The sequence below is a fragment of the Mytilus galloprovincialis genome, chromosome 8 (assembly GCF_965363235.1).
Source record: "Mytilus galloprovincialis chromosome 8, xbMytGall1.hap1.1, whole genome shotgun sequence".
Classification (NCBI taxonomy): Eukaryota; Metazoa; Mollusca; class Bivalvia; order Mytilida; family Mytilidae; genus Mytilus; species Mytilus galloprovincialis.
In genome coordinates this window covers 42742589-42759631 of record NC_134845.1, presented here as the reverse complement: position 1 = coordinate 42759631, position 17043 = coordinate 42742589, and the positions used below count along the sequence as shown (strand labels likewise).

The 17043-nt window shown below is 30.2% G+C and overlaps 1 protein-coding gene across 1 annotated transcript in view; it reads right to left on the bottom strand.

Moving 5' to 3' along the window:
- LOC143041994 (P protein-like) overlaps positions 1 to 16311 on the bottom strand; it is a 34016-nt gene extending 17705 nt beyond the window's left edge. The window contains exons 1-4 of the mRNA XM_076214190.1: positions 16215 to 16311; positions 5394 to 5693; positions 4643 to 4799; positions 1961 to 2033 (exon numbers count right to left, since the gene is read on the bottom strand). Coding sequence (XP_076070305.1) covers positions 1961 to 2033; positions 4643 to 4799; positions 5394 to 5641 — 478 coding nt within the window. The 5' untranslated portion in view covers positions 5642 to 5693; positions 16215 to 16311. The remainder of the gene's footprint in view (positions 1 to 1960; positions 2034 to 4642; positions 4800 to 5393; positions 5694 to 16214) is intronic.
- Positions 16312 to 17043: the final 732 nt, after the last annotated feature.

Here is a 17043-nt window from a genome sequence, read left to right as displayed (position 1 = left end):
TTGAAATCATCAGGTTTGTCAGAGATTATAGTTCAAAATTTCCTACCTGTCTAAATGTTGAGGGAAATGTCAAGTATGAAGCTGACCTTCTGCTTTTAGTAGTATCATCAAGGTCAGTGAGATATATGAGTTTGAAGCTAAAATTAGGGTTAAATTGACAGTATACCATCAATATATCTAAAATTTAGATAAAAAAAAACAGACTGAGCAAGACGCTTTTTCTTTTTGTCTTTAGAAGGCCATGTGCTTATTTAGCTTTGTAAAAGTACAAAATCAAGTCGATCAGTAATGTGGGCACACATAATACCCTGGGAATGCTGACTGTCTACTTAAATATCAATCTACCAGACATATAAAACGAGTTAATGAATTTTGTTTTACTTGGCAAAAGGATCAGCAATTACCTAAACGGTTGAAAGATCAATTATAGTTCACAAAACAAGTGTAGTTTCGATCTTTGGTATCATTAGGCGTAGATACACTTATACTGTAATGTCCTTGGCTCGACCTTTATCTTAAGATTTTTTACTTTCGCAAAGATAACTTTGAAGGCCAACTATCAAAATTAATTACAACCGATCTAGTTTCAGAGTTAATCTAATGCATTGAACACTTATGTCTTTATCAAAGATGACAAAGTTTTCACACCAAAACAATAAGAAATTTTAATATAATTACACGCCAGTATGCTATATGGATTTTTCTATTTTCTGAATAGGTTTATTTCACATAAGAATACATGTTATCTGCATGTCATGTAAAATTATACGAATGTGGTAATTGAGAACAACAAAATCCCATGAAATGATGCAATGCAAAGTTGAAAATAAATAGTTGCTCAGCCTCTTGAATAAATTAACTGTGAGAAAACTGTTTCATCTTTGAATGACATATTGGTGACTGTTTTTGCGTTTAATTATGACGACGGAGTGAACACTTTCATAATGCAATAGTGACTTTGATTGATAAGCATAATTTAGTGTGTAAAGCTGTAAACTACAAGAAGATTTAAAAACTCAATTTCCCGAAAAATTCAACAAATCAAACATCATTTGCTTTTATGTCGAAGAATATAAAACCAAAACGTTTATAATGTACAACTATATTGTAAAAATTATCGACAAAAGATTGATGGTTAACCATTATACATTGTAGTTTCCTGGTAAATAGTTGTTCCTTATTAAAATGTATATATATATATATATATTCATATAGGATATTCTTAATTCTTTTCTTTTTTCATTTTTCGTTTAAAAGTTTACAAAAAACTAAAAAGCTATAAATGAAGTAAATGAAAATGACATTTTATAAATTTCGTGCGTAATCGATCAATTGAATTGTAGTGAAAGAAATGATTACAGCCAGGAAGAAAACAAAAACAAATCACAAAACACATAGGAGTCAACAAAACAGTTTTGTTTACAATAGGCAATACTCAACACAATATATGTCAAGCTCTTTGACGTGTTTGAGCTTTTTATATTTTGTGATATGAACTTTTCTTGAAGTTCGGTATTTTTGTTATTTTACTTCTTAATTGTCAAGAGTCATAACATGGTGAATTTAATAGAGGCCACCAGAAATTCCGCCATATCATATTCCATATTTTATGAAAGGATACAAAATACTAAAATATAACGAAAAAACATGGACGAAATAACTGTCTTAAGATTTCCTGGAGTTAAATCTTTTCAACTACGCTCCAATCCCTGTTTTTACCTCAATCATTGAATTAAATAAGTACAATATGCCGATGCCACTGCTGGTGGACGTTTTGTCAATTGTCAGATGTATATGGGCATTTCTAAATGGTAAATAGTCGTGAGGAACGTCGCAAATATTGGACATTACTTCAATACTTTATAGCCCTGTTTGATCATTTGTCGTTTCGCCGAAACTCTTAAGGTTAGAATCTCTGACTAATTTACAGGCGATTCAACACACCAACAGTTCTACTTACAAGTTAAATGTGCATTGTCAACCGATATAAGATGCCACTCTTCGTCTTTCTCGTCTTTGATTATAATTCCGATCTAAATAGATAGAATGTAAATTGATAATCAGAACAACAGAATATTCAAAAGAATTTGTAAAGTTTACATTGTTATTAACAGACAAAAACAAAATAGTAAAATATAATAAACTGAGCGATATGTATACCAGGAAGTTTTATTATGTAAAATCTTTTATTTTTAACTATCTTATATACGATAACTAGCATCTCATCAAATACATTATAACGACAGACAAGAATCCTCTAAACATTATGTAATAGTAATGATCAATCGAAGTCATTGTTATGCTTACAGTATTACATCTTTCTGTTCTACGTTTCTTCTTAATCATTATGACATTAATAAACGCATGTTCATATTTATGCGTTTTTAATGTGTTTCCGTTTAATTCGTATTCAATAACAACAACCTTATATAAAGAATAATCTATAGTCATATTTTTATAGCCTTTATTTCTTCAAATCCTGTTTAAAGTATAATCTAATAGTTCTTTTATTGTTATCTAATATCTTGCAACAGCAACTTTTTCATTATTGATTCACGAAAGGACAAATTTTTCTCAAAGAAGTTTTATTTTAGTTTTAAACAGCAATGAGAACCAAATGCTTCTAGACAGTGTACTAGTATTTGGTTTTCTGATGAACTTTCTACGAAATTTTCTATCTGTTTAAGTAAATTGAAACCTCTAAAGTTTTGAAATTAAAGAACTTCAATTCAAATAGATAATGGAAAAGGAATGATATGGGATAGACTAAAATCAGACAAACAACTATGGATATATAGATCATTCCGATTACCACAGAAATTATCATATGAATGTATGAATTTATGGCCATTGTAAAGTGCGCAATTTTAAAGCATGTTTCAAACGTCGAACGTGTGCAATGAACTTAAAACTTAGTTTTCTATGCTAATACAGAACTTTTTTTGTTTATGTTAAGCCTATTTATGTCCATATTTATCATGGAAATTTATCGTCCTAATCAATTTCGAAATCATGACAGTTAACTGTAAATTTGACATTTCTTGTGAAAACGATCACCATATTGACAATGAACATATTGCTATTACATAATTTTAATTTCAAATAAGCTGTATCATCAATGAATTGACAATGAAGTTATTATTTGTCTACAATTTCAATAAAACACAGGATTTCCTGGTGTAAAAAAATATGTAAAGCGGATTTACATTGTGTTCTGTTTCTGATTTTTATTTTATAACATTCCTCTCCGTAGACTAAGGTAATAATTATCAACTAATGATGTGATAAAACAATCTTATTCATCATCTTCGGGTTGCATATGAATAGCATTACAAGTTCGTATACATGAATAGCAGATTCTTCATATTGAGTAGACTTCATTCTTTATAATTCTGCTGAAAGGATAATTCATTGATAACTTACTTGTAATAGAATAAGCCTATGAAAAAAGTTATTGCAATTATTTGGCAACAAATCAATGTTGTATTAGGATCTTATGTCTCTTACCTAACATTTTTTAACAGTAGACTTACTATTTCCGGACCCAAAAAAGAGTCTGTCCCTTTTAGCAATAATAATATTCAAACATGATTTTAAACGTGTTAAGTATTTGGTGATTGCATACGTTCATATATAGTTTTTATTCCTTCTTAAAGAGATATCTTAACTTGGTTTAATTTGGTTGTTCTGTCCTGAAATATATTACTAAATAAATTACGACATTTTCATAATACGTTCGATCAAAGATTACATTTCCCATTGTCAATAATATAATTGACGCTCCTATATTTCACCTGCAAATTTTCTTTCTTTCTGAAGATTGAAAACGTCTGATGTTAAAAGAAAGACAAGTTCCTGACTTGATTTTGTCAATACCGTAATCAGACTTATATTTCAAATGAAACTTATACTTGATTATCATTCGTTATACAATATATATAGAGAGAATAATACATGGCAAAATCCGTATCATATGTCGTATCATCCCGAGATATCAATATCAGCCCAAGGGCCTTTAGTCCCGAGGGATGATATTGGTCGAGGGTGATACGGCATGTGATAAGGATTTTGCCATGTATTATACGCTTTATCATATATTTTAACAGAAGAGTATTATATTATATGAACTGTTTTCTGATCCATAGCACTGGGTTACCTTGAGTTCTACTTTTGTCTTGTTTCAAAGGCCTTAAAAGAACTGCTCAATTACTTATCCGAAGCACCTGGGTTACCTTACAATTTGCGTGCTGTTGTTTTAAAAATATTTTGTTTATTATTGTATTTATTTTTGTGTTTTGTATTTTTTATAGTTGCATTTAGTGTGCCAAAAAAATATGAAAACTTGACGTTCGTGACGTCACATACAATATGAAAACTTGACGTTCTTGACGTCACATACCAAACAATGACGTCATTCAAAAAATTGACCTATTTTGAGGAAAATTTTTCTTTAGCAAAAAAAAAACAAAACTGACTATGTAAAAAAAAAAAAAAGTAGGGGTGTGATAAAGGGTATGCGATAAAGGGTGCGCATCAAAGTTGCGCGATATGGATTAAACAGCAGGCTATTTATCAAATATGCAAAACTACTGTATTTACTACTAAACATATGATAAAATCATATATAGTTATTTTTACTTACAAAACAAGCAATTGCTACAGCTAATAACACAACAATTTTCAGGTGGTTCAGAACTTCAAATTTGTTTTTAAAACTAAAATATCCTTTTCCTTTTTCTTTAAAATTAGTCCATGAAAAAACACTATCAATACTCTCTACAGAACTTGTGAGGTTTGACCTGGAAAAGAAACAAAAATAAATAGCCAACCAAACAAAAAATGAAATGAGTTGAAAGAAAACAATGACGATTGAGATTTTACGATATAGAAGTCTTATCAAGATATAAGTGTTATTTATAATCATCAAAATGTTCAGGTTTTGACAATTAAACCAGCAAGATAGTATAGCGATTTTTCTGCCATATAATGTAATAATGTATCAATTTGATGACAAGACTATAAAACTTCTGAAAGTGCTACGCATTCGGTAAATTTGAGTTTGAGGCACTATTTCTGTTTTAAACGCCACTTTCATCGTTATTGTGCTATTTCCTCGTGATAAGTTTTTTTGTATTAGAATCCGGAGTGACCAAAGGAAACCACCACCTTCGGTAGGAAAACGACAATTCTTTTCAGTTTCAATTTCAGACAAGCAAAACTGCTGCATGTGGAATTTGGACTCATAACCTCAATGCTGACAGGCTGTAACAACACAGTAGTTACCATTTTTTATTCTTCAATTACTTAGATCATTTGGCAACCAAGGCTTCATCTCGAGACAGAAATACATTGGGTTATATCTATTATAAACATATGTGAAAAAAACTACTTACTCTCTTCTTTCTGTGAGCAATGGTGTTGTTTCTACAATGGTTGCTGGCTTTTCATTTTTTAAGTCATTACTATGAGAAAGTTGTGGAACAACAGAAGCAGGTCTGACGTAGCGTGAAAAAGTAGACTCATCATCCTGATTGTCTATTTCAATAGGCGTGGACTTTGGTCTTTCAGAATTGTAGTGTACCAAGTTTCTAAGGTCGCTAGACGATAATTGTCTAGTCTTCCGTTGAACTGTTGTAGCCATTGTAACATGTCAGGACATTGTCAGGTTAGGCTAAAGTCATCAACTCTTCAAACTATAAAACAAATGTACACACTTATATGAAATCTAACAGAAAGTAATAGTAACAAAACTTGGTGATTACATATTAAAGACATATTGTGTACTTTCATTTCATATTTAAAGCTTTTTACCCAATTCTGTAGTTAGCATAAAAATAAAGTAGCGTTATGTGATTGTTAATGAGACAACGAACCCTTAAAGACCACATATCAAACTTATGAACATTAACACGTCACCTTTCGAGCCAATTCCATCTAATAGATAAATATTTTCTACAAGACAATAAAGGTTTATCAATGTTACTTCAACAAATTTAGTTTTAAGACGTCATAAACCGTATGAGTATAACACGTCATGAGTGTGTTCAATTATTCTTACTTCCCTTCATTTGATTATGTGACGATCATGCTTCTCGTTAGTCGCAACAAGTTGGGTTTAATGGGAGAAATTATTCTTTAGAAGGGATTTTTTTGACACGATCAAAAAAAATTTACATCGATCTAAATTTCAGTTCTGAATTATCAAAATTGTCGAAATTTATTTCTTCGTTGAATGAGTTATCAGACTTTATTTAAGCATTTTATTTAATCGGGCTTTCAAAACATTCGAAATATTAGAATCAATTACTTTACACAAAGAATGTACAGCATAATTCAGACTTTTGTCAACACAACATGAGATCAAACTGTAAAATTGCATAGGTTTTATAACCCGGATTTGTTTTTTTCCTCAATCGATTTATGAATTTTGAACAGCAGTATACTACTGTTGCCTTAATTACACATCATATTGGTACTAAGCAAGTAAACTAAGAACAACAATCGAAAGAGTTACCAATTTACACTTGATGAGTGCTCTAGCTTTAATTCCATTTTAATCTTATATAAAACCACGATACCTAGACTGATATGTCAAGCAGTACACATCGAATGGTTTAAGTGTGAAGATGTCATAATTAGTATGAAAAAAGCATGACTTTATAAAATTGAGAATGGAAATGGGGAATGTGACAAAGAGATAACAACCCGACCATAGAAAAAACAACAGCAGAAGGTCACCAACAGGTCTTCAATGTAGCGAGAAATTCCCGCACCCAGAGGCTCCCTCAGCTGGCCCCTAAACAAATATATACTAGTTCAGTGATAATGAACGCCATACTAATTTCCAAATTGTACACAAGAAACTAAAATTAAAATAATACAAGACTAACAAAGGCCAGAGGCTCCTGACTTGGGGATAACTATTTATGCAATGACTAATTAAAAGTATCTACAGGATAGTTAATGTGCACGCCACTGGTCATTACAGTTGTTGGATGTATGAACTATTCCGAGTTGGATATAGTTTCAGTCCAATTAACGATATTATTTCAAAAGGCAGAATGGCATATAGCGTACTATTTTTTACCGTTATATGTACAGATAAAATGCTGATAACATTTATATAACTAAGCTTCTTTTCTCTTACTTACAGAAGGCGTCGTGCTGATATGACTCAGTCTTTTCAAATCTCAAAAACTAGTTTTACTAAGCCACATTTTCAAATGCCTCTCATTACGCAAGATCCTTGTTATTGGTTGTCCCGTGTCTTAACGTTAATGCTTTCCTTATTTGGAAGAGAGCGGGGGAAAAGATAAGCCAAATAGTGTTGAAATGTCAAATCTCTGAATGTTTCTATTGAATTCATTTCCATATTTATTGTAAAACTTAGCTCTAAATATATTGTATAGGCGCCTATCCATTGTTAGAGAGTGTTTATTGACCTCTAGATGTCTTTGGGTTACTTTGTTTTTATTTGTGTTTCAGTTTTAGAATAACTAGACAATGTTTAAAAACCTTGCCTTTAAAAACAATTTTGCTTACCGTATGTCTCGACAGAATAATATTCGTGAATGATGAGTCGACTAAGTAATAATTTGAAAGCTGTTTTTCTAAATGACTGCTAAAATATCTTAACGTCACTCTTATTATATACAGAAGAAATAATGGATAAGGATTGAAGCGTTGAGAAAGGAAGCATGAGTTGGGATGGCTAATAGTATTTTCCAATATTTTTTTTTTGTTTGTCTTTTGTTGTGATTGTTTTCGGTTGCTCACTCAATTTTGTCAGCATAACGAAACTATATACAAATGTGAAAAAAGTGGAGATTTTACCTAGCTATAAAACCAAGTTTTTCCCAACAGTTTCTTCGGACATTGTCAGTACTAAGTCAGGAATATGACAGCTGTTTTCTATATTTCTTTGGTTGGTTGATAAGTTTTTCATGATATTTGTCAGTTTTAAAACAAAGTCGTACTAACAAAAGTTTACAATGAAATTTTAAGTGACTGATTTTGAATATAGGGAATGTATAAAAAAAAGATGTGAGTAAAAATGATACATGTATATCTCAGTCATAATGGTATTTTTTTTTACATAAATAAAGTCCTATATGTCCATTGTACCGCTATGTATTATTTTAAAATCGATGTCTGTTTACAAAAAGTTGACTGACTCGATAAATTATAATCGATAGTTCATACGTTGTATGAAATATAAGCCACTATTATCCTACATGTAAAAGATGAAACATTAAGAAGGTGCCAGTAATCATATTGAAGACTGCAAGGCTACATTATGGTTGCAAATACATTCCTAAGTTACTATGAGAATATTGTATTCATGATTTAAATCTACCACGTGTATACTAAGGATATAAAATGATTGTGTAAGTATTTCAACTAAGAGAAGTATGTGGTCATTTAAGTTCATAAATGACGAGTATGTACTAACATGAGCAACACATATGAAGCAGGATCTACTTACCCTACCAAAGCACCTGAAGTAGTCCCCAGTTTTTAATGGGGTTCGTTTTCCTTAGTCTTTTTTTTTTGTTGTTGTGTTTTGAATACTATTGGGTTTTATTCTGGTTGTCTTTATCTTTTTTAGCCATGGCTTTAATTTGTTAGTTTATCTCCGATTTTCAATTATATCTCCTTTACGAAAACGGTTTATATGTCCATTTATACACATTGTAACAGACGTCTAAACATAAATCAGCTTACATGCCTGCATAGCTGTTGATGAAGGTTTGTATAAAATAAATGTCCCTTTAGGGCAGATTGAATGTTATATTTTAGTTTTTTCGTTGTTTTAACGTTTCACTTTAATTACCTATACACAGTTGATTTTCATACCTTATGTATCACATATCCAAAGTTATGGAAAATACATACTAGTATATTGAACATTTTTTTAAGTCTCGTGATTATTATACAGTTAACATGTTTAATCTATTATCACTAACTATTGTTAAAGTCATATGAAACTTTAAATTAAAAAAAAATGTGCATATATTTTTTATAACTAAATGGCTAGTTTTTATTATAAAACTTATGTAGGTATACTTTTTTCTCAAGAAAATTCTATAATTTGTCCAAATTTAGAAAACTTTACTTTGCTGGAAAGCAATTCCTGCAAACAATTCGCCGACAAGTTTTCCGTATGCAGCGTGACCTTTCTCGTAAAAATCCGGTGATCGGAATACGCAAGTGCGAATGGAAACTCAAACGTAAACATCGCCCCGACATCAAGATAAACTATATCTTATTGTACCCCTTATACACGTTCTTACCTGAATATCCATGCTTCTTTGTTGATTGTTTACAAATGGGTGACAATCGTTAAACTTCTGTTTCAAAACACGACGTTTTTACGAAATGTAAAATCGTGCACAGAAGACTAAGTTGATGATATATGTATGCATTGGTTCAAGAATTTGAATAACATTATTTTTCACCGGTCACTCGTTTCATATAACTTTAATACACAAATTGATATGTTATTGCATGACAAACAATATAAATGAATGTTTATATGAACATTTGTTTTGTTAGAAATATAGTTTTTCAATAACACTTCCGATGACTATACAATTAAACTGGAATTAAGTAACTAAGATACTCATATGTCTCAAACAAATTGACGTTGACGACTTCTTTAAAACTGTCGTTGAACTTTTTACATATCATTATACTAATTTTAATGTAGTATAACCAAGTCTGGATGTGAAATTAAAGGACTAAGAATACTATTAATGATTTACAATTAGCCTTTTTGCTGTACGTGCACCATTTAAGTGAAATGTTTCGCCATTTGAGATTTTTAATAAGTGGGTCTAGTGAAGGAAAGAACTGATTTCATACAAAAAAATCATGTAATCATAGAGCAAAACGGATAATATTTGGTATGTGAAAAAGATATTGTTCGCCCTCCGAACTGCGGTTATTTCTTATATCTTCTTAAGTTTATGTTTAAAAATGTTCATACAAAAATCGTCCTGCATGTCTTCTTGGCTGTTGTGATATCTTCTTCGGAGCCGTGAAACAATTTATCTGAAGGGTTATTAAGTTTGGGTTTTTTTTTCATTTTTTCAATAATAGATGTATATTTATTATAATCGAACGTAATAAAAATACATATATTTAACATTTTCTAAATCTCGTGATTATCATGCAGTTAACATGTTTAATCTATTATCACTAACGTTTGTTTATACACAAACTGATATGTTATTGCATAACAAACAATAGAAATGAATGTGTATATATACATTTGTTTTGTTGAAAATGTATTTTTTCAACATCACTTCCGAAGACTATACAATTCATCTGGAATTAAGCAGCTAGGGTACTCATATATCTCAAACAAATTGACGTTGACGACTTCTTTAAAAATGTCGCTGAAGTTTTTACATATAATTATACTAATTTTAATGTAGAGTATAATCACATAAATTACCAAGTCTGGATGTGAAAGTAAAGGCCTAAGAATACTGCTAAAGATTTACACTATGCTTTTTGCTGTAAGTGCACAATTTAAGTGAAATGTTTCGTCATTTGAGATTATCAATACGTTGGTCTAGTTAAGGAAAAAAATGATTACATAGGAAAAAAATCAAGTAGTCATAGAACAAAATGGATAATATTTGGTAAGGGAAAAAGATCATATTGTTCTACGGACTCCGTTAATTTCTTGTATCTCCTTAATGTCTAAAAAAAACAAAAATCGTCCTGCACGTCTTCATGGCTGTTGTGATATTATTCTTCGAAGCCGATTGAATCATTTTATTTGAAGGGTTGTTCGTTTTTTAATAATTTATGTATATATTGTATTATACATCGAATGTAATGGTAGTACACATATTGAACATTTTCTTAATCTCGTGATTATCATGCAGTTAACAAGTTTAATCTATTATCACTAACGTTTGTTTATACACAAATTGATTTTGCTATTGCATGACAAACAAAATAAATGAATGGGTATAATTCATATGAACATTTATTTGGTTGGAAATATAGATTTCAACATGATTCTGATGACTATACACTTAAACTGAAATTAAGTAGTTAGGGTACTCATATCTATCAAACAAACTGACGTTGACGATTTTTATAAAAAAAATATCGCTGAATTTTTAGCATATCATCACATAAAGTAGAATATAGATTATTTCATATTTTTAAAACTTTAATAGGTTTTTCTATGTGAATTTGATTTTGAATAAACATTCACCTGTTGAAAAAGTAAATTCACCGCACAAAACGTCGCCTGCTTTTACGTGTATGACAATAGTAAAATGTTTGACTTACAATTTGTTTTCGGTAAATAATTGTTATTGAACACATATTTTTCTCTCTAGTATAATGAAATAAAACAAATAATGTCTTTTGTTTCGGTAAATATGTGGTGTAATTGACTTTTGAAAAAAACAATATGTGACACTCACTTCGGACTTTGGCCTCAGTAAACATCAGTTTTTCAAAAACAGAAAATTGTAAACGTTAGAACAAATGTCTAAACGAAAATCGTCTTTTCTTTTCGCGGATTTCTTCGGAGCCGATTTGATCATTTGATTTGAAGGGTTATAAATTAAAGTATTTCCCTTTTAAATTTTTTAAATAATATATTTATAACATTTGATAAGGTATTACGCTCTTGTCGTATGCATTATACATCGAAAGTAATGGAAAATACACTTACTGAACATTTTCTAAATCTAATGTTAGCATGCAGTTAATATTTCTAATTTACTAGCATTTGTTTATACACAAATTGATATCTTATTGCATGACAAAAAAAAAAACCAACAACAATTGAATATGTATATAAAAATGTATTTAGTTAAAATGTGGAACGGTTGTATTTACTTCCTAAGAACCCTGACGTTTGTCGATATATTAGAACACTGTGATTGAACAAACAAATGCAGTATCTAAAAGAAAAATAATGTACCGTTACAATCTTTCTATGAACACTTTAAAAAAATTGTCTTCTGTTAATATAGACAATACATGTGACGAAGATTTATTTAATAACACTGATGGCGAGTGTGTATATCCTGAACTTGATGAAGTGATTACAGAGGAGGAGATTTTAAAAGCCATCCGCAATTTAAAGCGCAATAAAAGTCATGGAGTAGACGGTATATTGAATGAATATTTTATAGAGTATAAAGATGTGTTTATGCCAACATTAGTCAAGGTTTTCAATGGTATTTTACAATCCGGCCTACTAGCTGGGCCATTGCTATACTTGTGCCTATTTTCAAGAAAAGAAACGAAGACGATCCAAATAACTATAGAGGTATAAGTCTTGTAAGTAATTTCGCAAAATTATTTACTTCCGTATTAAATCAACGTTTGATCGACTGGTCCGATTCTTTTGATGTCATTACTGACGCCAAGTTCGGCTTTCGCCAAGGTTTTGGAATAACATTAACGGTACCATTTTTTCTACACCATACTTCTAATTTTTAAGTCCCTATCACCAAACAAACGTCTTTATTGTTGCTTTGTTGATTACACAAAAGCATTCGATACTGTTCAAAGGCTAATGCTATGGTATAAATCATCACGAATTGATATTCAAGGTAAACTTTTAACTGTAATTAAATCTATGTATACTAATGTGTCTTCTTGTGTATGTGTTGATGGTTTTAATTCTGAATACTTTACCAATGAATTGGGATTGATGCAGGGAGAGATGTTATCTCCCTTACTTTTTTTTTCATTATATGTTAACGATTGTGAAATGGCTTTCATTAATAGTAATGCCATACCATATGAGATGAAAGAATTGAATTTATTTTTACTTATGTATGCTGATGATATGGTTATTTTCTCAGAATCTGTTTTGGGGTTACAAAATATGCTTGATACGTTATATGAGTATACATCAAAATGGTCATTGAGTGTTAATATTGATAAAACTAAAATTGTTGTATTTAGGAAAGGTGGAAGAGTTCATGTTGATGAGAAATGGTATTATGATAATAAGGAAATTGAAGTTGTTGATAATTTTACTTACCTTGGTGTACTTTTAAATTTTAATGGCAAATATAATATGTTACAACAGAAATTGTCAGAACAATGTAGAAAAGCAATGTTTGCTTTAAGAAGAAATGTGAAAAAAATGTGTTTAAACTATGTCACTTTGTTATCACTGCTTGATACTTATATAAATTCTTTATTGAGTTATGCAAGCGAAATATGGGGTGCACATAAAGCCTCGGCAATAGAGAGAATCCACATGAACTATTGTAAAAATATACTTGGTGTTAAGTTGTCTACAAACAATGTTATGATATATCAAGAACTAGGTAGATTGCCTCTTATATTCGCAAGAAAATGTAAGATTTTCAAATAATGGTTTAAATTGCTAAATACTTCAAACTGGATATTGAAAAATTGTTATAACTACTTACATTGTGAATTAGAGAGATGTCCAAATAGTAAGTGTAACTGGTTGTATCTTATAAAGAACGAACTTTTTCTTATTGGTTTAGGTGATGTATGGTATAGCCAAATGTGACTTGCCTGATGTATATTTTGCTGTCATAAAGCAACGTTTGTACGATTGTCTAAAACAAGAACTTGATGCTCAGTTGCATATGTCTCCAAAATGTTCTAATTATAAATATATGTTAGATAATTTTTGTCTGCAATTTTATTTATGCAAACCAATTCTAAATGTTTACAAAAAATTTATAACAAAAATAAGATTAAGTAGCCACAACTTAGCTATAAAAAATAGAAGATTTTATGGTATAACAAGAAATAATAGAATATGTACTTTTTGTAAAAATGATATAGAGGATGAGTTTCATTTCTTCCTCAAATGTCCACGTTTTCAAGGTTTTAGAACAATTTATATTAAGCCATTTTAAAAAACGTCGATGTACAAATTTATTAAGTAAACTGATGAGTACTAATAATGTAAAAGAATTGTGTAATTTAGGTAAATTTATATTTAGATCTTTTAAGCTTAGATCCGAAAGGTTAAATTAATGTTTGTTTATCATTACAACACCTTCTGCTGTCATATAGTCTGTGTATGTATGTATTATATGTATTATTGATGTTGATATAACCAAAATGTATACCTATAGCTTATATAGACTTTGGTAATAAAGATATATATATATATATAAAGAACATATATATTTTCCGAAGCTGGGGATTAAATTTGACGAAGAAAAAAGAAAATAATAAAAATACGACTAAAAACTTCTTTTTTGAAATGTTTTTATCAATACCTAAAGCTAAGGAAAAAATGCTACCGTTGTACCTAGATATATACTTCAACAATACTTTTGATGAATATACAATTAAACTAATAAGAAGTAAGGGTTCCCATATATATTTAGCAACCTGACATTGACGACGTCTTTAAAATGTCGCTGGACTATTCCTTTATCACATAAATTATAATGTAGAGTATTATCTCACAAATTACTAGAGTATCATTTCGTAAATTACTAATAATGGATATGAAAATTAAGGGATAATAAAGTACTAAGGAGGCTGTTAATCATACCAAATTTGCTCCTAAACGTGCATATTTCAAAACACATCATAATTTAGCACTGATATATTTCTATGTAATTTGTTCAAATGAGTTCATCCCTGGTAAATGATGGCGTTCGTATCGATCAGTGTCAATTTAATTGTGTTGTGTTTTATTAAATGTCTTTTTCTTAATATTTGATATAATGCATAAAAAGATATAAAATGAACCGCAAAAAATCACCACATAGTACAAGACTACATTAAAACCCAACATTCGATGCGATAAATAAAAACCAAGAGTCGAACTTTTTAAGATAACGTTAATGGCACAAAAGTTCCGGAATTTTTAATTTATTTTCATCAAATATCTGGAGAGTCGGTCTTTCAACAAAAAGTTATAATTGAAATACAGCTCGTTGCGGCGTCCATGTCTATTTTTTGTTTAAGATGTAACGCTTTCGGAGACGATACGTCGGTTCCAATACTTGAATACAAAGTTCGAGTGTGTCTCTTTCAATTGAGTGAGACTAACTCGACCATGATGCAAATAAACTTTTCTTTTTGGATGAATTTAGTTATACCTGCATTGAGTCCCAAAAACGCAAACTCCAAAGTGAGGGAAAAAATGTAATAATATACTATACAATTTATTAAGCCCCATCCCCTTTCCAAAACGCACATAAAAAACTATTTTATACAGACAACGAAGGTTAACATGGAGTGTAATTTCCCAAAACAAATAATTTTAATTTGATTCGAGATACAAACAGATAAAATCTTTGCTTGTCAACCTTGTTTATAAGATAAATATGTTTATATTATTACGTATTTAGGTAGAACGGTAGTATTTACAGTAACAGTGGTAATGTAGGTAGGTTCTATAAGACCTGAGGAAAAGTAAATTGAATCGATGAGATGTTTTCAACATACAAGAATCTTTTGATATTATAGGTGTTAAGTAGTTACTGTATTTGTTTTTTACGATTTACACAGTTTTAACATTAAAGTGTCGGATCAATATTCGGATTGAGATGTCTTTTAAAAGTTTTACTTCGAGTGGAATTTTGTTAATTAATTGAAGTTTAATAGTAAATAACTCATGCAATTTCAACACAAATACAAATGTGTCGAGAAAAAAACACGTTTCTTCGTTATTTCAATAGAAATTGCGTTGCAACTTTAGATCGTGAGGTCATTAACGAATATCCATCATCTAAGTTTATTTGTTTTCAAGCTATATTTATATATTATACAGCTCCAGTGTGGTTTACAGCTATCGAAAAGGGCTGAACTACACGAAAAGTACATTACATGGAATATAGTCAGTTTTGAATAACTTTTACACAGTCGACAGAAGAAAATACATTAATTAAATGAAAATTAATATAAATAAGGCTTGAAAACTATTTAAAGAAAATCTCGACAAAGAGAAAAAAAAGAACATCAATATGACCATGATTTTTTTTTAGTTTTTAAACATTTTTTTACGTGAATATCCTTTCTGAACGGAAAGAATCGTAGTATAACCTTACAAAATTAATTCAATTGGTCTTGTTTGTTACTACACACCATATTATACATTAATTTATTATCATCATGACCAAATAAGTCAATAAATGATTGGAATTGGACTAAGGGAAGGAATATAAGGATAGATTAAGCACTGGCCTGACATTCAACTCGCATTTATCCTGCTTTCCTACCTTTAATCCACAGATGTCATAACTTCCCTCAAATAAAAATATAAATTATTTATTTACTTTTATCATGTGGTTATTTAATACGTTATCTTTCCCTATCAGGTGTACCAATATGACAATTATCATTAAGCTTAGTCAGTCAACGATAGTTTGTACTGTATAAATGAAAACAAGGGAGATAAAAAGTGAATAATTGATTAGCGCTCAGTCACCGATAGTTTTCACTGTATAAATAAAGGAAATAAACTTATCAAAGATACCAGGACTAAATTTTATATATACGCCAGACGCGCGTTTCGTGTACAAAAGACTCATCAGTGACGCTCGAATCCAAAAAAGTTTAAAATGCCAAATAAAGTACGAAGTTGAAGAGCATTGAGACCCAAAATTCCTAAAGTGTTGCCAAATACAGCTAAGGTAATCTATGCCTGAGGTAGAAAAGCCTTAGTATTTTAAAAAAAAAATTTTATAAACAGTTAATTTATAAATATAACAATATCAATGATAATTCATGTCAGCACAAAAAGTGCTGACTACTGAGCTTGTGATACCCTCGGGGAAATAAATCTCCACCAGCAGTGGCATCGACCCAGTGGTTCTAAATAAACTCATCAAAGATACCAGGACTAAATTTTTATATATACGCCAGACGCGCGTTTCGTCTACAAAAGACTCATCAGTGACGCTCGAATCCAAAAAAGTTAAAAATGCCAAATAAAGTACGAAGTTGAAGAGCATTGAGATCCAAAATTCCTAAAAGTGTTGCCAAATACAGCTAAGGTAATCTATGCCTGAGGTAGAAAAGCCTTAGTATTTTAAAAAATTCAAAATT